Below are 22,948 nucleotides of genomic sequence, written 5' to 3' on the forward strand. Positions count from 1 at the left end.
AACTTACAAAAAAAATATATTTTTTTTGGTTAAAAATATAAAATATTTAATAATAATAACCATTTACAAAATTACCTTTTTGAAAAAATAATAATAATTTTTGTTGATTTTTTAGGAATAATAGCCCTAATTTTAAATAAAATTTCCCAAATATAAAATATTTAATAATAATAATTGACTTTGTTAAAATATACGAAATATATAAACGTTAGCGAACTATTATTAAGAAAACCCCACCAAATTGGCGAACTATTTAAGAAAAGGCCACGATTGTGAAATATTATATTAAAATAGAAATATTTAAATTCAAATTTTCGAATCCAATCTAACCGTTGCAATGAAAATGATGGTGGTTGGACTGATAATAGACATGATGGCCATCAGCAGCATACCCGTTCACCACCATGACGTCAACAGCTTTCAAAATTTGAATACTCAACCCCCATGGTCCCATGGGACCACATTGCCCGCCTTTGACTCCACGGAACCGTGGCCTTGAAAGCCCTACGGGTAAGCCTCCCATAGGATCCAATCAGAATCCCGCCGGACATGATCAAATTCATGACTATAATTAAATGCATGTGACGTCCGTGACCCCATACATACATACATGTACAGGAATATAGGAGCCCGACGGCCAACGTTCGAGTCCCGTTGAATCCCCTTAATTGCATCCCCCAGGAGAAAATGGCAGCCATTTTCAGCCCGGAAACCTAGTCCGCTGGCTGGGAGTTAACACCATAGCGAACGATGCGTTTAAAGGGAGCAGGAGCCATTTGCGCCTGATCGCCTGCTGAACTCCGAGGCCACCGCCATTAGAAGAAGAAGACGACGACGACGACGACGACGAAGAAGAAGAACGAAGAATGAAGGCTTCGTTTTCAATCAAAGTAAAAGGTCATAGTAACAAATTCAGAGTTTTTCAGTGTAGGTAGCCGGTCAGAGGTTCGAATACGCAGCATTTAACGGATTCTTCCCTTCCAAGCTCGAGCTCACATTGCTCCGGCCGCTTGCCATTCTTTGCTCAAGATTTTATTTCGAGCCTGCAGGCAACGGGGATCGATCGGCTAATTTCTCTGTTAGCGAGGGTTTCGTTCGGGGATCGCCATGGACAGCAACGGGAATAGCGATGGCAACGTCAAAGGAGGAGGGCATGGTACTGCTTCATTCAATGACGGAGCGCCGGAGAAAGATGTTCCGCAGTGTGTTCAAGTCGCCGTCCACATTCGGCCTCTCATTGGATTTGAGCGCGCTCAGGGATGTAAAGATTGCATCACCGTTGTTCCAGGCGAGCCTCAGGTAATTATTTGCATTTGAATTTTGTTTCCCGGTTACTTATAGCGGGGCACAACAATTTTTTGCAATTAAATCCTAGATTTGCCTTCTTTACGTCTGGCATTGGGAAGAACCTTTAAATATTGAGGGTTGGGCATTGCTGAATATAATCCTAGGGCCTCTGGATATTGGCCCATGTAGATAAATTTCATTTACTGTCTTTTATTCTTTGTTTCCCTCCATCTTTAGCGCAGCCGTCATATAACGGTGTGGCTCAGTCGAGTTCGGGTTTTGTTCCTTTTTTTCTTTTCTTCCTTTTCTGGATAAATTTCATTGTCTGGAAACGTAATGCCGGAAACTTTAAATGCAGTTGATGATCTAAGAAGCAGGGATTGAGTCACCTGGTCGGTATTCAAGCTTACCACTTCTCCCATTATAATTGCAGAAAAGCTCAATTTTCTGTGCGGTCTCGGTTACCATTTGTCTTGACCGCATTCAGCGTTTTGTTAAAGGCTAAAGCCATCTCGATGATAGCAAGGAGGATGGCCTTTAGTTATTGATAATCAAAGTGTGAATGTCAATAGAACAGAGGCTGTAGAAAAAGGTTATTATAATCATCATGTAACAAGGTTTTAGTTTATGACGGCATTTCTTGTTTGTGATATAAATCACGATTAAAAGAGTTATATTACATTGTTTAGAAAAGCAGATTCTAGATCCATTGTGTTCTCGGGTTGCTTTATTTAAAAGCTTTCTTTAATTTCTGTTAAATGTCTAACCATTTAATACTATACTGCATTTTTTTCTTAGAGTTTCGATTTGGCTATTCATGACACTTACCTGATGTATCTGAACTAATAATTTTGAGCTTCTCTGTTTCTCGTTAAGAGTCAAAATCTAAGGTTCTTATCAGACAGTTTAAGCCAATGAATTTAAAATGGATGCATTACCTTTCTGAAATAGAAATGGTGTTAGAATGGTACTGGCGGTGTCCAGATAGGAAGTACCATCTGTGCTCTATATATAGTGATAAAATCGTAAGTTTGGGGACAATGAAAACTAAATTGTGTTTCTTCCTCCTTAATTATCCAACAATGGAATTATAAAACAATATAGGAGCAGCAGCAGTCTTGAAATTTAATCATCTTTTGTGAGCCAATGAGACCAGAACAAATAACACTTCTAATTATCAACTACTATAATTCAAGGTGAGGCAACTCATAACTCCAACCACATAAATTGGAACGATTTTGTGGGATTTTATTCCTTGGGAAATATCATGTTGTCCAAAAATATGGCCCAAAGAAATTGTGTTCAACCTCTTTGGACTGAAATTTAAAGGAGTAGAAGTATCCATTTCAGAAGCATTAAGAGATTTTGTCTGACATTAAGACTCTCTCTCTCTCCATGTGAAAATACATTTTTACTAGCATAAACCTGTGTAAATACTTAACATCAGCTGCCTGGAGGTATATTGAATTTCCAACAGTTGAAATTCCTGGAAGTTGCATTCATAACATTTACTATGCCATTTGTTTGAAAAGATCATATTTTAAGTCCTGAGAAAATTGAATAAAATTGAGCATGCTTTATCAGAGTGACAGATGGACCAGTTCTAGATGTGGGTACAGAACAGGGTTACCCCTAACTTTCCATGCTGCCCCCAAGACTTAGCTGAGCAGCCAGAGTTCTCCCTGGAGCTTTTTTAATTTGACCTTTGATGGTAGGAGAGCAGGGCTTCCTTCCTCCTTTGCCCAACCCCAGCCCCACCAATCCCGCCCCTGGCCCCCTACACCCCCAAGGATCATGCCAACAGAGGACTCCAACAGTGAGCTACTACCACGATTACTGCTCTTGTCCTCAGTCATCAAGACGAGGAGGCACAAAGATCTGTCTGTCCCTCTATTTTGTCCAGCACAAAGATCTCCGGTCTTGGAACCTCCCTGCTGTACCTTTTGGGTTTCTTTGATCAGATTTAGAGATTCACTTAGCTATATGCTTCCTGTTTTCACTTTTCCCCTTTTGCTCTCAGCATTTATAGTAGTTGCTCTTTTTACACTCCCACGTTGTACTCCCACTGGACTTACCTTTTTAGTCCCACTGACCTAATCTTGTGGTAACTTGTTGGACACTGAATAACTCTATCTTATCTTATCCTATAGAGATTTTCAATAGAAAATACAGTGCTAACAAGGCAGTAATTACTGTTAATTGTAAGTAAACTTAGCCTATGATTGAGAAAATAGCAAGATTAGATGGGTTTGTAGATGCAGAAAGAGAAAATGGTTCTATAATGTCTTCTTGTTTTTACAATGTTTTCTATCCTTTCATTTTTCATTAAAAGTCTGATTGATTATCGTTTGAGCTTTTTGCAGATTCAAATTGGAGCTCATTCATTTACCTTTGATCATGTTTATGGTAGTACGGCTTCTCCCTCCTCTGCCATTTTTGAAGAGTGTGTTGCTCCACTTGTTGATGGATTATTCCAGGGATACAATGCTACAGTTCTTGCATATGGTCAGGTGCACATTTAGATGTCAATACATAACTGTCTTGAGCAATTCTGAGAGTTTTAGTGGCAGACACTTAGTGCTTCCTTTTCTGCAATAATCTTATGTCTTCATGGTGCAGACTGGTTCGGGAAAGACATACACAATGGGAACAGGATATACACTTGGTGGAAACACAGAAGGAATTATTCCTTTGGTTATGGAGGCCATATTTAAAAAAGTCAAAGAGTTGAAGGACAAGGGAGAAATCCTGTTAAAGGTTTCATTTATTGAGGTTGGTTTATTGCTTCTTATATTTGCACTCTAACTTGCTTGCTTTGCCTATCCTTGTGTTCTTCAATTCTATCTATGCATCATTTTTGAAGTCCTAATGTTTTGATAAGAGTTTCGTGTGTTTGGTACTAAGAAATGAAAGCTATCCTTGTGTGGTTTGTGTCCTATATGCATACTTTTCCAGGTTCTAAATTTTCAATAAGAGTTTCATGTGTTTGATACTAAAATGTAAGCTTCACAAATCCTATACTAAAAGTGTAGACCATCTACTCCATGACAAGGACAAATTGGCAAGAAGCTGCTGCATCTTCAATGGAAGCTATCCTTTTGTTGTTCGAGTCCCATATATGCGTATTTTTCCAAGGACCAACTTTTCAATAAAAGTTTCATGTGTTTGATACTACAAAATGGAAGCTTTGCATCTTCTCCATCGTCACAAGGACAATTTGCCAAGACTCTGCTGCATCTCCAATGGAAGATATGAAAGAAGATAGGAGTAGTCGTGCAGAACTCGGACTCAGCAACGACATGCCCAGGGTTTGAAATTGTCAGCTCAGCAAAAATTTGATGAACAAGAAAAAATGCATAAAGTTTGGTTATTATTCTTCAACTAAATTAAAATATAAACTTAAAACAACACCACATATAAATCAAAGCTTCTAGCATCGACACTAGAGCTGTGGTTAAACTGGGATAGAAGAACACAATCTTCCCCTATCAGAAGGATTTTTAAAAAATTGGCACATTCACGATTTTTTCCAGTGACTTGTGGGCTTGCTTATTTTTCTGAAGTAGGTGGAATTTTGCTTAGGAAAAATGCATGTGCACATGCACACATGTTGTTTCTCTGTTTCTGAAATTTGAAGTGTTGTTTATGAAATTTTGTTTCAGGTGAACTGTGACATGCTGTTAAAGTATTCATATTATTTTTTGAGGAAATTCTTCTTATATTAATAGAGAAAATATATAGAGAAAAAGCCATTTTCTTTATTTCCTACAACTTGTGTGCTAGAAATGGAAGTAGAAATGGTTAAGTGGCTTGAGTTACTTTACTTTACCAACCCATAAGCTAATTTACTTTGACAATGTTTACTATTATTGATATGTTATATTCAATGCGAGCTTTCATCCTACATGGGACTTGTTTGTGGAAAATACTTTATACATGAAGCCGTGCTTTGATTGATTGTCTTTTGTGTTCAAAATAATAATGCGGCACTTCTATAAACATTGAATGCAAAGTTTTACAATGTTGGGTTGCAGATTCTGAAAGAAGAAGTGCATGATCTACTTGACCCAAATCCTCCAGCTGCAGCGAAGCTAGATGGTCCTGGTAGTGGAAAGCCAACACTCCATGTAAAGGCACCCATACAAATTCGGGAAACAGCTAATGGTGGAATAAATCTTACAGGTGTAACAGAGATAGATGTCACCGCTCAAGAAGAAATGGCTTCTGTTTTAGCTCAAGGGTCGTTGTGTCGAGCTACTGGAAGCACTAACATGAATAATCAATCCAGGTTGGTCTACCATTAACTAATATGCAATGTAAGGAGATGGTTTATTCCATTTTTTGAATTCCTTAGCCATATAATGTTTTTTAAGCATTCCTATACCTGTTGGTTAAGGTCCTCTGGGGTGTTAGTTGCTCTCCACATTCATTCTTTTTTCTTCTGTTAAGTCACCACTGATAAGGTATGCTTGTAACATTGAATTAAGATATGTAAATGTGACAGGTATTGTCACATTTGCTGTAGACTTATGCCTGTCTTGTTGACATTAAATCAACATGTTTCAGTTGTTTTCAGGGTATCTGATTAGATGTGTTTTTTGATCAGGCTTGATTTACTTTATTTTAAAGCTGTCTTGTATCCCTTGTAAGTACTCTTTTGTTTTGGTTGAACTGCACTACATTCTGCCCTCCACTCACCAATGAAGACAGATTCTTATCTACAATGAATAGAGGATATACTTTAAATGATTGAAATTGTTCTGTACTTGCATCTTTCTTGAACTTGCACCTACTTTTATATTTTATCTTTAGCTTTTAGTTAGACTTTCAGTGCTTGTCTTTTTCTATCTCTCTCTCTCCTACACTGATGTGCTCTGTTGCACTGAGCTATTTTTGTGGTCATTTGCTGGACATAAATAAAATTTATCTACCTCTTTTCTGTAAATTTCTGCATTTTCTAGGAGCGGCATTTGCACTCCCACATTGTATTGATAATGGCTGTATTGTTCAGTCCCATTGACCTGCTTTTCTGGTCATTCTTTGGACATTAATAAACTTATCTTATCTTATTATATCAGACATTAAGCAGACATTTGATTTCTTTTGTGACTACTCAGAAAACCAAAATCAGAGTCATTATATTTTTGCTACCCTTGCATTGTATTAACAGTCTTGCCCCATGTTTCAGCTTCCTTTCTTTTATGAGAGTAGTAATAACAAGTAATCTACTAATTAATGTAGTGTCACTGTTTGGTAAAGTGTCAGCCCTTGACAATACTATTTCTTGCACTCCGAGTTTGAGAGCTGGGAATTTGGACGATCCTTTCTGAAGTTTGTTCTAATGTATTTGTATGGGGATAAATGTTAGGTTCCAGTGAAACCCTGGGCTTGTTAACATTGATGTTCTTGTAGAATGGCTTTGCTTTGGCTCCTCTTCTATTTATTTGTTGCCCTTACTGGATTTTTTGTTTGTATTCCACAGTCGTTCCCATGCTATCTTTACAATCAACATGGTGAATAAGAGGAAATGGGATGCGGCATTAAGTGGTGATCCAGGTACTGCAGAAGATCGGTGTGAAGATTTTGTATGTGCAAAGCTTCACTTAGTGGATCTTGCAGGTTCTGAACGAGCCAAGAGGACAGGTGCGGATGGTCTCCGCTTCAAAGAAGGTACATGGCCATTCTACCTTAAATCTTCCTAGCTCTGGTGTGTGAAATTCTCATAGCTTAATACTAATCTTCTTTATTTACAGGTGTTCACATTAACAAGGGTTTATTGGCACTTGGAAATGTCATAAGTGCATTGGGAGATGAGAAAAAGCGCAAAGAAGGTGGTCATGTTCCCTACAGAGATAGTAAATTGACTCGCCTCTTGCAGGTTTGTTTGTACTATGATCATGATCATATATTTTTAGTCTTGTATTGTTATGCAAATCCCTTGCACATAGGAGCTTCAAAATATTGAGTGATTATGATTTTGATATCTTTGGAGACACAGACCCTAAGATTAATGTTTATTTTGAAATTCTTATTCAACTTCCTGCTAATTCATGTAATTTTACAGGATTCTCTTGGAGGAAACAGCAGAACTGTAATGATTGGTAAGTCATGGCTTAACCTTTTGTGATCGGTTTTACATTTCATGATGCTATCGATTTGGCTGTTATTGTAAATAGTTATTATTTTATTATTATCCAATTTTAAGGTCACAGCTAAGCCAGACACCAAATTGGTGTATGAGACCCCCTTGTTTGTGGGACAAGAGACCCACCTCTGCACAGCGATTTGACTGCTAAGTCTACGAAGGCATACATACTCTACCCCCCTTGGTTTTGAACTTGCGACCTCTTAGGATGAAACACATGTTCTTAACCATTAGGCCCACTCAAGTGTAAAGTGTTTGCATCTATGGAATGACTTGGGTATCTGAATATATTAATACTGAATGCATACAAAAATTGAAATGGTTGGGTCATGGGGGTCTGCTGAGAAGCTAAAATGTGATCATCTTTAAATGAAGGATCCAACAGTAAAGCCTGCAACATTATGAATTAAAATTTATCCTACTTACGCAAATTAATTTTAGATCCCAAAGTTACATCCAGGACATCATCACCGTTCAGTCATCATTCCTAGCATGTGTGTTTGTAATGCTATAAAGGTTTGGGATTCTGATTTGACACACGTGAAATAAGACTCGTGTATTCTCATCTATTCTAAATGTTTTGGGGATAGATGGGAAGTGAAAGAATTGCACTCATTTGTTTCATGTTACAGTCTTTTGGTGCGAAGTGTTGGTGAAGTGCATTGTTTTACTTGTTTCTTATGTGACTATCCTTAATATTTTTTCCTATGGAAACAAAATGCAATTTCTAGAATGAAGATCACATTCTTCAAGTGCTTATTATACTAAGATGAGAGAGCATGTGACTGTACCCTGAACAGCATAAAAGACAGCCAGCATTAATATTAGATCCTAAAGTTACATCTAAGACATCCTCACCGTTCAGTCATCCTTCCTAGTGTTATGCATCTCCTCGTAAAGCATTTCCATATATTGAAGGTATTCTCCCCTATTCTAGTATGTGTGTTTGCAATGCTATACTGGTTTGGGATTCTGATTTGACACGAGTGAAATAAGACTCATGTATTCTCATCTATTCTAAATGTTTTGAGGATAGATGGGAAGTGAAAGAATTGCACTCATCTGTTTCATGTTACAGTCTTGACTCTTTGGTGCAAAGTGTTGGTGAAGTGCATTGTTTTACTTGTTCTTATGTTACTAGAATGGAGATCACATTCTTCAAGTGCTTATAGTCTTATACTCAGATGAGAGAGTATGTGACTGTACCCTGAACAGCATAAAAGAGAGACCAGTCTGAAAAAGTATTCTGAACAGTCCTCCTCTGTATTCTGAACAGTCCTCCAAGAAGAGGACTGGCCAGATCCAAACTTTTGTTCTCAGAAATTATTCATGTATCTCCCTCTCTATATATTCCTCTGTTAACATTGCCTTCAGCCAATGCTGACCTTCTATGCGAAAATCTGCTTTTACATTATGCTCTCAATAAACATATGTAAATGTGATCAAATCAAATGACTGTGCCACTTATTGTAGACGATTAGTTAAAGGCTCAAAATTTACACTGAATCTGAAGAGATCCCCTTCATCCAATTAATTACCGAAGAAGAATATCCTCTGATGTCTGAATCTGTTTGACATCCCGCTCAATTGCAAATTTAAACAGCATCATCAGGGCCATAAACTCTGCATAGTTAGTACATCTACCAATACCATATTTAATTTTATGATGCAAGATTCAGAGATATAAATGCTACCTTCAGCACTGCAATAATCCTGAAGGTTTTTCAATAAACAAGTCACCAGAAATTTATCAATAAACAGGTCAACTATCTGATGTGGGCTGCAATCTGTACAGGCATTCTACAATAATCCATCTGAGATTTAACAGGCAAAAACTTGAAAAGTTTGGGATATACTTTCCTTTGAAAACCTGGACATTTCTGGACTAGCATATCCCACACAGCACTAGACACATAATTGCTCTGAATTTTTTTTCATTTTTTTCCAGCCAAATTTTCAAACTGATTACCAATTCAACATTTTAAACATATGTATGGTTCACCACCTATTTGTTCAATTTCTTTCACAACTGTTGGGCATATGGACATTTAATCACCAGGTGCACAATAGATTCCTCACCCCTTCTACACAATAGACAAGTTTCTGGGCCATCCCTGTTCCTTTTCGGTAATCTTTCCTGAGTCGGCACTGAATATTTTGATATGAGCCACAAGAAGGAAACACCTCGTCTGGAAGGTTTTTAAAGTATACCAGGAAGCCCAGGAAGAGCATTGGAAATGTTTCAATCCATTGGAAGGCTCTACTGATGACTTAACCAGTGATCAGGAGTGGTGAAGAAGTGAGAGTTGGAGCAGGTTCAGTTATGGGTTTCAGTCATTGGATAAAATCTCCACATATGATAGTTACATATGTAGTCTGCATAATATCTAGATGGAGCCAACCTATTTGATTATCTTTATATCTTGTTTCACATTTGTTCTTCGATTCTCTAAGCTGGTGCATGGTTATAAAGATTGAACTGGTTTGGTTTGAACTTTTGAATTGTTCCAATAGTTATCTTTACCAGCTGGCCAATTTTGATGTTGGTTTCTCTTTCTACATAGAGATCTCATTTTATTCGTATATTTGCCAGCCTGTGTCAGTCCTGCTGACACAAATGCTGAAGAAACACTCAATACTCTGAAGTATGCAAATCGAGCTCGCAACATTCAGAACAAGGCTATTGTAAGTAGCACTAGTTCTTTTTTTTTAGGTTATACTTATTTATTTGGTTTATTAAATGCTCCTGGCCAAGATTCTCTTTTGTCCATTTAATTTCTGTTTATAAGCGACAAATTTTCTCTGCTAGATAAACCGTGACCCAGCAGTTGCTGAGATGCAAAGAATGAGGAATCAGTTAGAGTATTTGCAAGCTGAGCTTCATTGTTATCGTGCTGGAGGTGTCTCATCTGATGAGGTGCAGGTAATATAAATCCTATAAAAGATGTGGACATGAATTTTCTTGCACAGAGGATGCATATAATAGGTTAAATATGGAAGGGCATATAATTTTGAGTTCTGGCTTATGGTTTTTGTGATATGCAGGTTCTAAAGCATAAAATCTCTTGGCTTGAAGCAAGCAATGCAGAGCTTCGACAGGAGCTCCGAGAGTGTCATGAAAGCTCCCAACTTTTAGAAGAACGCATGATGGATGCACAGGTTCATTGACTTTGCTTGTTTCTTAATTGTAAAATGAAGTTGGGGTGTTGGCCATTTAGTAATTTCTCATTAGACTTGAATTAGCCACAAATTTTCTCTTAATTTCTCAGTTGTTACACATGTGAGTTTCTTTGTTGGTTGAAAGCTGCCCTGGATTTGTATTTCATTTTTCTAGTATTCGTTTGGCAAGTGAATTTTTGCAGGATTATATATTTGAACAAAGCTATAGGGTTGTTTTGATGCTATTTGTGTTTGTTATTTTACATATTGAATTTCTTATGGATCTCATGTTTACTCTCTTAATGTTTAAAATGTACTAGATCCTGAAAGACAAGTTGTGTCTGAAACTGGAGCAATCACGTAATGGAAAGACATGGAAAGAGATTGATGATGATGATGATGATTCCCAGGTTTGGAGTCTATTCATGAACTGTTTTTAGTAGTAATGCATGATTATAAAAGAATTGTCTGTGATTCACCATGAAATCTGGTTTTTGCTCGTGATTTTTTCCAGTTTTCCTGAAATGGATTGCAGTCTTTGGTGAAAAGTTGAAAACTAAGTCATCAACTTGGAAAAGATATGAAAATGTCATTACAACAAAATCAATCACATGCTGAAGACATGTAATATTGAGTATAGCAACTGTACCAAGAAACTGATTCTGTTAAGGAGAGGAATATAATTGCAGGATTGAACCACAATTAATTGTTTTGTTCTTTTGTTCTCTAAGAGTGTTTAGAATTGATGTGTGACCCCAAAAAATGCTTGTTCTAAATTCTGCAAATGGTTACCTTTTTAAAAGAAAAGGTTTCTCATTTCTATGTTTCTAACCCACAAGTTTTGGGAGATTTATGGTTGAAGTTGTAAACTGAATTGCTACAATCTATGGCCTGTAGGGTGTGGATTTGATCAAAGGTTACTTGTCAAAAATACAAGAGCTGGAAAATGAAGTGCAACGGTTACAAGCTTCAGTGAATTCTCAACCTACCAGGGCTACTCGATCCAGTCTTGATATTGATAATAATACGCTGGTATCATCTCATGAAGCCTTTACAGACATTGCAGACTTGCAGGCTCTTGATGTTGGAGGTAGGATAGTATTTAATGTCATAGCCTAATGAGGAAACTTTTTGCCTTTTTTGCCAGAGTCCAGCAACACAATTCTTGGTATGTTTTGTCGTTTAAATTGCATTTTTTAATGCAGAAATGGATTCAGCACCCTGGAAAAGCCCTGGGGCAATTTTCCCAATTTCTAATGAAATTTTGGGCAAAATCAATTGGAAAATATGCCTGGAAGTCACCTTGTTAGATTATGCCATTTTAATTGTTTTGATGCATATGGCCCTTTTGAGATAATTTATTTGCCTTTTATGAGTTGTTGTATGTTTGTTTTTGCTTCTCATCTTCAGTGTTGTGAAATAACAAAGGCACACAATCTCAAGACATCTTACCTTTTTACCTCTTTGCAGGTGATGAACCTAAGGAAGGTGAAGAAGAAGATGAGGTGACAAAAGAACTTGAGAATTCTTTGTTACAAGATGAGATGGGGAAGGAGTTGCAAGAACTAGACAAACGCCTGGAGCAGAAAGAGGTATGGTTTCTATTTTCCCTTTATTTCAATAGGAATATCATAAATATGAATGATTAGTATAGTGAGCACCAACTAAGGGAAAAATGCGACAAAGAAACTAAAATACGAAAGAAACTTTGTAAGATAGCAATGCTATGCGTACTTATTATAATCCCATCATTTCAATAGAACTGTAAGATCAATAACCATAGATAGTCCAACAAAAGACCAGAAAAGTAGGTCAAAAGAAATAAAATAGTACAATTAGTGTTAGTACAAAAGGAAGGATCTAAAGGTGAGCAAGAGATTAGCCATTCGGTGTTTAGCTAATGAAAGCTCAAAAGATAAAAGAGAGGGAGCATGTCAAAACTTGTTGGACCTAGCAAAGAAGGATGAGTGAGACATTGAGAGGCGGGCTTGTCATCGTAATCCTCTGGTGAATAATCTCTTGCTACAAAACTTGCTTCTTTGGTGAACCTAGTGAGTAGTCTGGTGGGAAGGGGGAGCTAGTGGGTGGTGGATGGATGGCTTGTGATTTGGAATGAGAAGTCCTTGCAGGTCTCAAAAAATTTGGCTGACCCTTTTGGGAGGGGGTAAAGAGGAGACATAAGGTCTCTTCAATATGAGCTTTTGAGGTATGTTGGGTCTTTGGATGTCTTTTGTTACTCCATTTAGAGGGGAAAATTGAGGGCCTTCAGTTGAGGCATTCTTAGTAAACACCAAGATCTATATTATAAACTTAAAAACCTTTGTCATGAAGAGAGCAAGGGAAAGGAGTTGGGTTAGAGAAAGAGGTGGAAGGGGACAATGAAAAATGCGATGTATATGCATCTTAGGCTCTTGTTGAAGGTGGTGATTGATCTCAACTTGGATTCTCTGAGAACCCACCAAAAGTGACCATGAGTGCATGCATCTAGAGTTTACATGTAAGGAGGGCATCTGCTCCAAAAAGTGCTCCATGTAAAAAATTATTGGAAGGTGTACTGTTTGTAAACATCCTCACAAATACCCTAATTTAAGTCTTGTTTAGATGGCGAGAGATATCCAAGTGCATTTATTGAATACATGAAAGGGGGCAAGTTGAGAACCAAATGCACACACACCCAGGAGGGCTAGTTGAACTCTATAAAGACATAAGATGACTCCAGTCTGGAATGGGCTTTGAACTAGAGTGGGGGACTTTGGGCCTGTTACTGATCTTTTTAGCATGGCTGCTAAGGTTCCAGCAGCCTTGCTAGATGGGCACCCACAAGGTAGAAACCCACTGTCACCTCGGCGCAAGCTCCCACTGGGCCCAACAACCTCTAAACAGTCAAGGGAGGAGTCCTGCATAAAAACATTGCCAAAAACAATGCAGATTTTCAACAGCAAATGTTTTTTTTAACCACATCGTGAATCGGTAACTGCCAGGATCAAACCTCATAGCTGCCACTATAACACCAAGAGCATAACCAACCACCTGCAAGTCAGGTATACTAAGTTCTGATGATTTTAGCAAGAGCAGACTCACGGGAAAGGGGAATCCGCCCCTCTAGCCGCCACCACAGCAGGTCATTGTACTCAATGAGATTTGAACTTTGGTCTCCCCGGGCTTCGCCCATGTGACTTACCGTCAAACCACACATCACTGTACTTCTAACAGCAAATGTTACTAACCAAAATAACACAAAGATATAGCATGTGACCTATGGGTTTTGGTCCTACTGCTATGGCAATTTGATGTTGCCTGGAACATTGCAAGAAATATCAAGTAAGATGCTAAAGGTTACACTGTAAGTCTCTTTTGTAGAATAGCCTACGTACATGTTAGGGTGGCCTGAATTGGGGAAGACCCTTGTCTTGGGGGTAATGCCCAGACTTGTACCTGGTATTCTTTGCAAGGTTTTGGGTACCGGAGGATAGCATTTTTCATTGTAGATATGGATATGTGCTTATTTATTTATATCTATAGTCCAGTATTGTGCCTCTCATACCTGTCATGCATTATTTTTCATGCTCCATCATACTTTGCACTACTTTCCCACAGGCTGTATTCGACATACCCTGCCCTTCTTGTACCCATGCTGCTTTGGCTCGTTTGATATGTTGGAAGTATTGTAATGTGACAAGGTCATGTCACTCCATGATTTGCAGAGCATTTCATAACGGTTTTGAAGAAACTGAAAATAGAGGGTTGCACCCTCGAATTTAGTAAAAATGAATTTGAGAACCACAATGTCTAGTACACTTTCATTACCAAATCCAAGTCTTTTGTTACCAAATCCTAGAAACAGTTAATGATCATTATTTAAAAAAAGATACAGAAGCCAAAGAGATGATAGGGTAGGTTGTTGATTTTACCCTTGTCGTTATTACCCTTATTTTGGCAAGAAAACCGTGATTCAAATTGAGGGAATTGCTACATTGAAAATTGCACTTCAGTGTTAGTAGTTAAACTACATTGCACATTGCGAAATGTTTGGGTGGTTATTCAGTTTTTGCACCCTTTGTTGTTGCTTTGTAGAAATTTCAGTTCCCCGACAATATGAAGGTTATAGTGGGTTATATTGTATCTTTCATAGACATTAATTTGTTTACCTTTATGCTTGATTGAAGTAATTGTTGTATGGAACGGTTCTTGAAAACTGATAATTGTAGATAGCAATAGGCACAAAATGAACATAATGGTGCTGGTTTTTCTGTTTCAGGCTGAAATGAAATTGTTTAGCAAGGTTGACACTACATTGATCAAGCAGCATTATGAGAAAAAGTTTATGGAGCTTGAAGAAGAGAAGAAGGCTCTACTGGTATTTGTCTCCATCTAGTGTCAAGTATAGTTTATTTCCTTAATAGTAGAATACTGAATTCTCATTATGTCGGTTCTTATCCAATGTTATCTTAACAGAAAGAAATGGATCGATTAAAAGCTGAACTTGAAAAGATTTCACATACAACTGATGAAAATGCACAAAATATACAAGAAGGATATCTTCATAAGCTGAAGGCACTTGAATCACAGGTAATTTTTGGAGATTCCTGTATTTCTAGATGGAATAAATATCCAGAAGATATGCAAAATTTTCCATTTGCTAAATAAATTCTGTGACTATTTATGCAGATTGCAGACTTGAAGAAAAAGCAGGAAAACCAGGCACAGCTTTTAAAGCAAAAGCAAAAAAGTGATGAAGCAGCAAAGCGACTTCAAGAAGAAATACAGCGGATTAAGACACATAAAGTATGTTTCTGATTTCAGCAATAGAATGTGCCATCTTATTTGATGAAAAGAGGTTTTAAATGGTTTCGAATCCAGAATTTGCTTTGTTTATTGTTTTCTTTTATCTATTGTAAAGGTACAACTGCAACATAAGATGAAGCAAGAGTCAGAGCAGTTTCGTCATTGGAAAGCTTCTCGTGAGAAGGAGCTTCTTCAGGTGTGTTTATTTATATTGTGCTGTGTTCGGCCACAGTATTAGGGTCAATTGTTTCTCTGATAGTTGTTGCAAGAATTAGTAGATACAGAATTGAAATCACATGGAGTGGAAGTAGACAATGAATTGTAATCACATCTTACTTTCCTATGCTTCATTTATGCCTTATTCGTACAGTATTTTGACTGATCATTCTATCTTGCATAGATTTGTAATATTTGTCTTCAATGTGTAATTTGTGTTGGACATATTTTCTTTGTTGACAAGCTATCATGATTTTGCATGTTCTATTATAATATGAAACAAACACTTATTGAGTTTTCTGCATTTGATTTGCATTTAATACTTTAGCAGACATACATGGCGTTTCTATGTTTCTGGAGTTAAGAAATATTTTGCTTGTATTTTGATAGCTTAAGAAGGAGGGAAGGAGAAATGAGTATGAGATGCATAAACTTCAAGCTTTAAATCAACGTCAGAAGATGGTAAGACTGCTAAAACTAGGATTTTTTAAAGGAACTGTATTCAGTGTGCAAACCTGTAACCCTTTTCCCGTATTTCCTAGGTTCTTCAACGGAAAACTGAAGAGGCTGCCATGGCTACTAAGAGGCTGAAGGAGCTATTGGAAGCTCGCAAAGTTCCATCGCGTGATGCTGGTAAGTTGGTACCTGTGGAAAGGTTATTATCTAGTAATACAAATCATACAAATACAATATAACTTTGTCTGATATATTAAACGGTTTTATCTCAGGGAGTGCAAGTGGTAACGGATCTGTTCAGGTGCTTCTCCTTCCTTTTTAATTTGTAAAACTATTTTTCTGTTATGGGTTCATATTTTACAACCTGCTTATAAATAGTGGGATGAAAACTTTGACTTTGTGCTTAAGATGATGCAATACAGACTAACTTGCCTTTGTTATTCCAGAATAACGAGAAAGCTTTGCAACAGTCTCTTGAGCATGAACTAGAAGTAGTCGTTCGTGTGCACGAAGTTCGTTCTGAATATGAAAAGCAAACTGAAGCGTGAGACCTCTAAACAGAAATTCCTCTTTCCGTTTAAGTCACAAAAGAATAGTTTACGTTCTAACTTCTCACACTTTCATGGTGTTAATATTAATTGCGGCCATATTGCTGATACAGGAGGGCTGCAATGGCAAAGGAGCTAGCCAAACTAAAGCAAGAGAATGAAACAAGGTGGGTTGTCATTCTTTTTTAGTATTTACTCATGTCATATTTATCAGTACATTTTGTGAGTTCAAGGCAACCTATCATTCTTGTGATTATGAAGACCGGAGTAGATACCTATTTTAGTTGATAATTTTACTAAGGTTGTGATTTTGCAGTAATGGTACTCCTTCGATGTCTCCAAGTGCAAGGCATTCAAGGATCGGATTACTGGAAACCATGCTGAACACTTCCTCTAGCACACTTGTGGCCATGGCATCACAACTATCTGAAGCAGAGGAACGTGAGCGTGCTTTTAGTGGACGTGGCCGTTGGAGTCAACTGCGATCAATGGGTGATGCGAAAAGTTTACTTAATTTTCTGTTTAATGCTGCAGCATATTCAAGGTACGCTATACGGTATAATATTTGAATTGGTAGAGTTCAAACTGAATGTCTGAATATTGAGGAGCTATTAAACTACAGTGATTTACTTTAATGCATACAAGTTGTCATGTCTTTGCACTATGAGGTTCTCTGTAGCCCAGCATGGGTTAGATGTTGTCACGGTAAATACATTAAATTAAAAAATAATAAATTTTATATTAAAATATATCAATTTAGCCCCAATGGTTAGTTGAATTGGTCGAGTCCTTGTAGGTAAAGCACCTTTGCTATTGAGAAGTCATGGACATTCTCAGGGTTAGGCTCACATTAAATTAAAAAATAATATAATTTATATTAAAAAATATATCAATTGGGTTAGCTCAATTGGTCGAGTCCATTGAGAAGGTCACATGTTCAATTCTCTCGACACTCAGTTAGGCTCTGTAGTTGAGCCCCAGCAGGAAGTGATCCCTTTGGGTGGATCTGCCTGGTACAAATAAAATCCGTGGACCTTCGGGGTCCATGAACCACAGAAAAAAATATGAATATGAATATAAATTTATGTTTTTAAATTAGAACTAGAAATTGAAAAAGATTGTTAATTTTAGCGTATATGATTAATAATAACAATATCAACGAAATTTACTTTTGATTATAAGTTGGGTTCTGGAAAAAAAAAATTAATTTAATTAGTTTGCAATAAGAAAAGTAATAAATATGTTTATAAAATGAATGTTTTTTTATTAGTTGACGACCAACAAAAAAAAATTAGTGTCCAATGCATTGTGAGGTACTTTACAGCTGAGTACGGGGAAAATAAATAAAACATATCTACATGCTAGAAAAGATAATTGTGCGAAATTAGAGTCCATTGCATTGTGAGGTACTTTACAGCTGAGTACGGGAAAATAAATAAAACATATCTACATGCTAGAAAAGATAATTGTGCGAGAGGTGATCTTAGATGTAGAACCATCCCCATCTCTACAACATTTGTCTTGATATTCTTGAAACAATGCTCTTTCTGTTCATCTAAAAATATTAGCTTCGCTTGGAAGTGTTAACATTTCAACAGTGAATGAAATGATATTTTAACGTTCACGAGACTAAAAATAGTCTATGGGACTATTAGTTTCTTTCTTTTCGTCTTTTGCAAAACAATCATTTTTTTGTTCAAATTGATGATGAGCTGGACCAGCTTTCCGACAATCTCCTCACTGAAAAAACTGCCAAAAAACCGATGCTAGCATATTCCCATAACTTTCTCTGATGTCTTTGAATGCATCACATTCCAAAATGAAATGTTTCTTTGATTCCACTGCCCCAAACGTGCAAAATGTACACATCCGTTCTTCCCAGCCTTTCCCACCGTCTTGTTGCACGCCGAAGTTGATGTGAGTTGGTTCTTAATTGAGCAATAAGAACCTTTGCCCTCCACGGAATGCGAGCTCCAATGAACTCTTTTTGTTGTAGATCACACGTAGAGTTGAATTCCTCAATGTAGTACTTCTACTTTCTACCCAACTCTTTTCCCCATACCCGTTTACGAAAATTTTCCATAACAAAATCCTTTAACTCCTTGCTATTTGTGGGACAGGCATTGAGGTAGATATTCCATTTTTGCATCCATATATAGTTTTGTTTCATCCATGTTTTTCTTTTTTTTCACTCATGCCTTCATTGAAGATAACATTAGGTCATCTACCTACTCCCATTTGCTCAATTCTTTTTAGATATCTTATGAGCCGCACCATAGCAATTGTTTTGATGGGAGTTGCTCCTGTTTCACTCAACATTATCTCATAAGATACCAAATTTTTTATTTTGAACTTGCTCATGATCAAGCGTTTTTGGATTTTCTCAATTTGTTTCCATTTTGAGACCGAGGTGCATCACTGGACAAACTAGGAGTCCAAAAATGGTTTTAGTTGTTTTCGAATCCCATAACTTTGCCTCTTTACAACTGTTTTCCACCCTCCTAAAATTCTCTTCGTGCAGTCTTCCCAATTAAGTTTGTTGTTGAAATCAATCCCAAGGTACTTGTATTCATTTACTTCTTCAAGAATGTTGCCTTCAAAGAAGAACGTATGTTGGCTCTGCTTCCTTTTAATAACATAAACATCACTTCCAGGTGCCAGTTGCGAGACAAGGAACTAGAGATCAGGGAGATGAAAGAAAATATTCGTGAGCTTGGTTCTTTACTAAGACAGAGCGAAACTCAGAGGAAGGAATTGGAGAAGCAGCAGCGATTGAAGGAGCAGGTACTTGCAGTTACCCCTGGCTAGTCCATCATTGGTAATTTAATTGAGACATCAAATATAAACCTCAAGAATATTATTGTTATGATTTGTTTTCTATGGCTTAATATGACTCTTGATTATTTAATAACAGGTTCGCTCACATAATCCATTCAGAAGAAAAACACAAGTGAATTCTGCTGGATCTTGTTCAATGGACAGTATTGCATCAAAACAGCCACAAAATGGCACAAACTTTTCAGACATTTCAAATATCTCAAACACGGGGAATGACAACTTTCCTTATGATTTACGAAAGGCATGTCTATTTACCTTTCCATTTTTATCTATTTTTGTGCATATTTCAGTTTGTTTTGTGATTCAAAAGAGTAATAATATTTCATAAGCTAGTCATAAGCTAGATTGAGATGTTATTCTTGCTCCATGAATTCCAGGGTGGGTTGGGTAGATGAATGAATCCTTTTTCCAATTACCATAATTACTTTGTTGGTGGGGCAAATGGCTAACCTACCTTTCTGTGTGCTTGCGATCTATTTATCCCACAAGGCTTCACGCGGTGCCCAGAACTACAATTATGCCTATAGTGACGAGATTGACATCTTAGAAGGGGAGGATATGGACATATCAGATGGTGATCAGTCAGACGAGGAATCAGATGAGGATTGGGCTGAAGATTGGGAAAAGCAGGAAAAACACACAATGAAAAAGAACAGGGCCTCTCTGGTGGCTGGAGCCGTAAAAGCGCCAAAAGCAGGAACCAAACCTTTAGATAGGAAGTCAAGCGGCAGCTTAGTAAATGAAGGACAGGATAATGGGTCTACGGGCCATATCTCAGGTGAGACTCTATGTGGGGAAAATGAAAATAAATCAAAGTCATCAGAGGCAGACGGCTGCTGTTCATGTAGTGCCAACTCGGGTTGCAAGACAAAGAAATGCGATTGCAAGGCTGCAGGTAGTCTCTGTGGCCCCAAGTGTGGGTGCAAAACTAACAGGTGCTCAAACAGGGAAACCGTGGATATGGGAGCAGAGCCATCCGCAGTGGATGCTGCAATTCAACTTGAAGTGGCAGAAGCTGTGAAGACTCTCCAAAACGACAAGGCACGAAGACAAAACCAAGACAAGGATGAGGGCAAGAGTGGCAACACTGATTCAGATGACTTGAATGAAATGGAAGTCAAAGCTAAAGCAGCCGAACAACTGCTTGCTGTGCATGGGGCAGCATTACTACAGAATGCTCTGAAAGAAAATTTGTCGAGTCATGAAATGCGGGTTGGTTCAAATACAAGAGAGGAAGGTGAAGTAGAAGAACAGAAAGGGCATCAACGCAGACCCCTCACTGATATCGGCAACACTACGGTATGATTTGGCATCCTGTATTTACTTGTCTACATTGTCTATTGTTTAGAGACAAACAGTGCTTATAATTCTATTTGTTGTCTAACTCTTAGTATTTTTTAATGCACCAGATCACCTCTCATGATCAAGGTAATACTAAAGCAAACCGTCGGAAAAAGTGGCAGAAGTCACTTGTCCAGCTGGTTCCAGTTGCTCCCCAATCTAATGCCCAGCCACAGGAACCAGCATCTGCAACATCAACTACTAAATCAGTTGTTACTGGAGCTTCAGTGACTAATATATCCAATGTTGCGAGACCGTCTAATACAGAGGAACCAACGAGTACTTCCATTCAAGAGTTACCTATTCCTCTAAAATTGCCAAGGAGTATGCACAAAAATGCAAGTTCTGTAGCGAGTCCTCTTAAAGCACGAAATGCTGGTGCTTCTGAAGAAGGTGGTGCCGACAAATTTGGTAATGGTCCTGGAAGTCCAGGTAGATGTGGCCGAGGATTGAACGGAAAAGAGAACTTGAGATCTAACTAATTTTGTTTGATATTTATTCAGTGGTTCTTTTTAACAAAGTTGTTTGGAAGATTTGGGCTGTGCAAAACTTACAGTTCTTGAATGGTTGATAGCGGGGTGGGCGTGGATGGAAAAGAGAATGCCCCGTCCTCTAATTTCCATTCCATTTGTATATTCTGGTGTATCAAAAATCTATTGTGAATGATTATTAGTGACTGACTGACTATACAGACCGTTGCCAAGCAGAAGTCCAGTTTGTAAGCATTTTTTCACACAACTGTTTTCGCAGTTGTGTCATTTATTCACATGAGAGAGGATTGAGATGAAAATTTTGTTTTTCTGGTTTCAATCTCATGGTTTTGCATACAAAATGTTTAGGGTTTTCATATTTATCATTTTGAAGTTATATTGAATCATGGGACTGAACAAATTAGCAATTGCGCATTTTATCATTCTGAGTTTTTGATATTCATGTTATCGTGGTACACAATGAAATGAAATAAATTCGTCTCGGAAACCCAAATAAGATCTATAGAATGTCATTAGAGAGCAGATTATAAAAAGACTTACGCAGCTCTATACGGTTGTATATGCGAATACAAAATATGGCAATAAATTTAATAAACTGCTTATTTTCTGCCTATGCTAGAAAGATGTTTTCTCTATGCACGTTTGTGCGTTAGGGCTATGCCCCTTCAGAAGTCCTGGTTTCCCACTTGTGCACAGTCCAGTTTTCTTCTAGCCTTCTAGGTAATGAAGGTCATTGTTGCAACATTGGGTATAATATACAAGAGATTGTGTGCCAAAGGGCCAATGAATATAATGCCATCATGAAGATCATGAAGTTCTAAGGTTCAAATTATTTTTTTTTTCCTTTTTGGCCCTCATATTTTTAGTTTATTTTTATTAATTTCTCATGTTGCAGGTGCCTTTTAGAGATGAAAGCGCAATCGAGTTAACAGTCTAAAGAAATTGTAAAAGTAGAGCAGTATGCCAATTCTTTTGATTGCCTTAATTTTGATTGCCCCGAGAGTAGTGGGGTGTGTCTAATGTAATAAACTAAATTGGAAAAAAGTGAGGTGCATCAAAGCAATTAAAAAAAAAACGGCTTGTGGGCAGTGGTCTCAGGGTCAAAGCCACTTATTGGCTGCCTCTATTGCATGCCTCACTTGGTAGTTTTATTGGGTGCCATCTTCAAAATGGGGAAGCATACAATAATTTGTAAAAAAAAATAAATAACAAAAATCAATCTTAATCTTGATTTTTAAACCGTTAATAGATTTGTGATTCAATTTTCCTCTGATACTTTACAGAAACTCAAATAATTAACTATATAAATCAGGTGCAGAGAGATACAAGTAAACCACTGTATAGATCAGCTACATACTTTTTAGGCATTATGATTACAAATGGCACAGTCAAATTAATAGATGAAATAGATTTTTTTGTCAAAATTTCAGTGACATCGTGATTTCTTGTTGTCAAAATGTGTTTTTAGATGCATAAATGAATACAATGTCCTGAAAACCCTTAAAACACTCGAACTCCATAGATTAAACAACTTAAACTTATGATTCTTAAAAATCTTTTGTGATATTTTTACTAAAATTGACAAATAAAAATAAGTGGAGAAGTGAAAAGGCTATTTCTATTAGTTTGATAAAAATACGTAAATAGATAAAAATACGTAGAAAAGAGAAAAGGGCCATTTC

General features: G+C 37.3%; 1 protein-coding gene across 1 annotated transcript; it reads left to right on the plus strand.

Moving 5' to 3' along the window:
• Positions 1 to 637: 637 nt before the first annotated feature.
• Positions 638 to 21,565, plus strand: LOC149138854 (kinesin-like protein KIN-4A). Its single transcript, XM_089453194.1, has 27 exons — positions 638 to 1,299; positions 3,651 to 3,797; positions 3,907 to 4,059; positions 5,322 to 5,575; positions 6,770 to 6,957; positions 7,041 to 7,165; positions 7,352 to 7,388; positions 10,026 to 10,117; positions 10,242 to 10,355; positions 10,478 to 10,591; positions 10,912 to 11,001; positions 11,489 to 11,681; positions 12,062 to 12,183; positions 14,850 to 14,948; positions 15,047 to 15,160; positions 15,260 to 15,376; positions 15,492 to 15,572; positions 15,983 to 16,054; positions 16,135 to 16,225; positions 16,321 to 16,349; positions 16,495 to 16,592; positions 16,710 to 16,763; positions 16,913 to 17,140; positions 19,251 to 19,380; positions 19,511 to 19,675; positions 19,924 to 20,733; positions 20,844 to 21,565. Exons 1-27 carry the CDS (start codon positions 1,108 to 1,110, stop codon positions 21,255 to 21,257), a joined length of 4,323 nt encoding a protein of 1,440 aa, XP_089309320.1. The 5' UTR covers positions 638 to 1,107; the 3' UTR covers positions 21,258 to 21,565.
• The last annotated feature ends 1,383 nt before the right edge of the window (positions 21,566 to 22,948 follow it).

This window comes from Pinus tabuliformis, chromosome X (assembly GCF_031772625.1).
Source record: "Pinus tabuliformis cultivar Carrire ecotype Pingquan chromosome X, CPIR1, whole genome shotgun sequence".
NCBI lineage: Eukaryota > Viridiplantae > Streptophyta > Pinopsida > Pinales > Pinaceae > Pinus > Pinus tabuliformis.

What these genes read in the sequence shown, in the direction of transcription:
- LOC149138854 (XM_089453194.1), top strand. Translation starts at nt 1,108, where the DNA reads ATGGACAGCAACGGGAATAGCGATGGCAACGTCAAAGGAGGAGGGCAT. An exon ending in TCTCATCTGATGAGGTGCAG is followed by an intron (nt 10,356 to 10,477) that starts GTAATATAAATC and finishes TGTGATATGCAG; the next exon opens with GTTCTAAAGCATAAAATCTC. An exon ending in CTGATATCGGCAACACTACG is followed by an intron (nt 20,734 to 20,843) that starts GTATGATTTGGC and finishes TTAATGCACCAG; the next exon opens with ATCACCTCTCATGATCAAGG.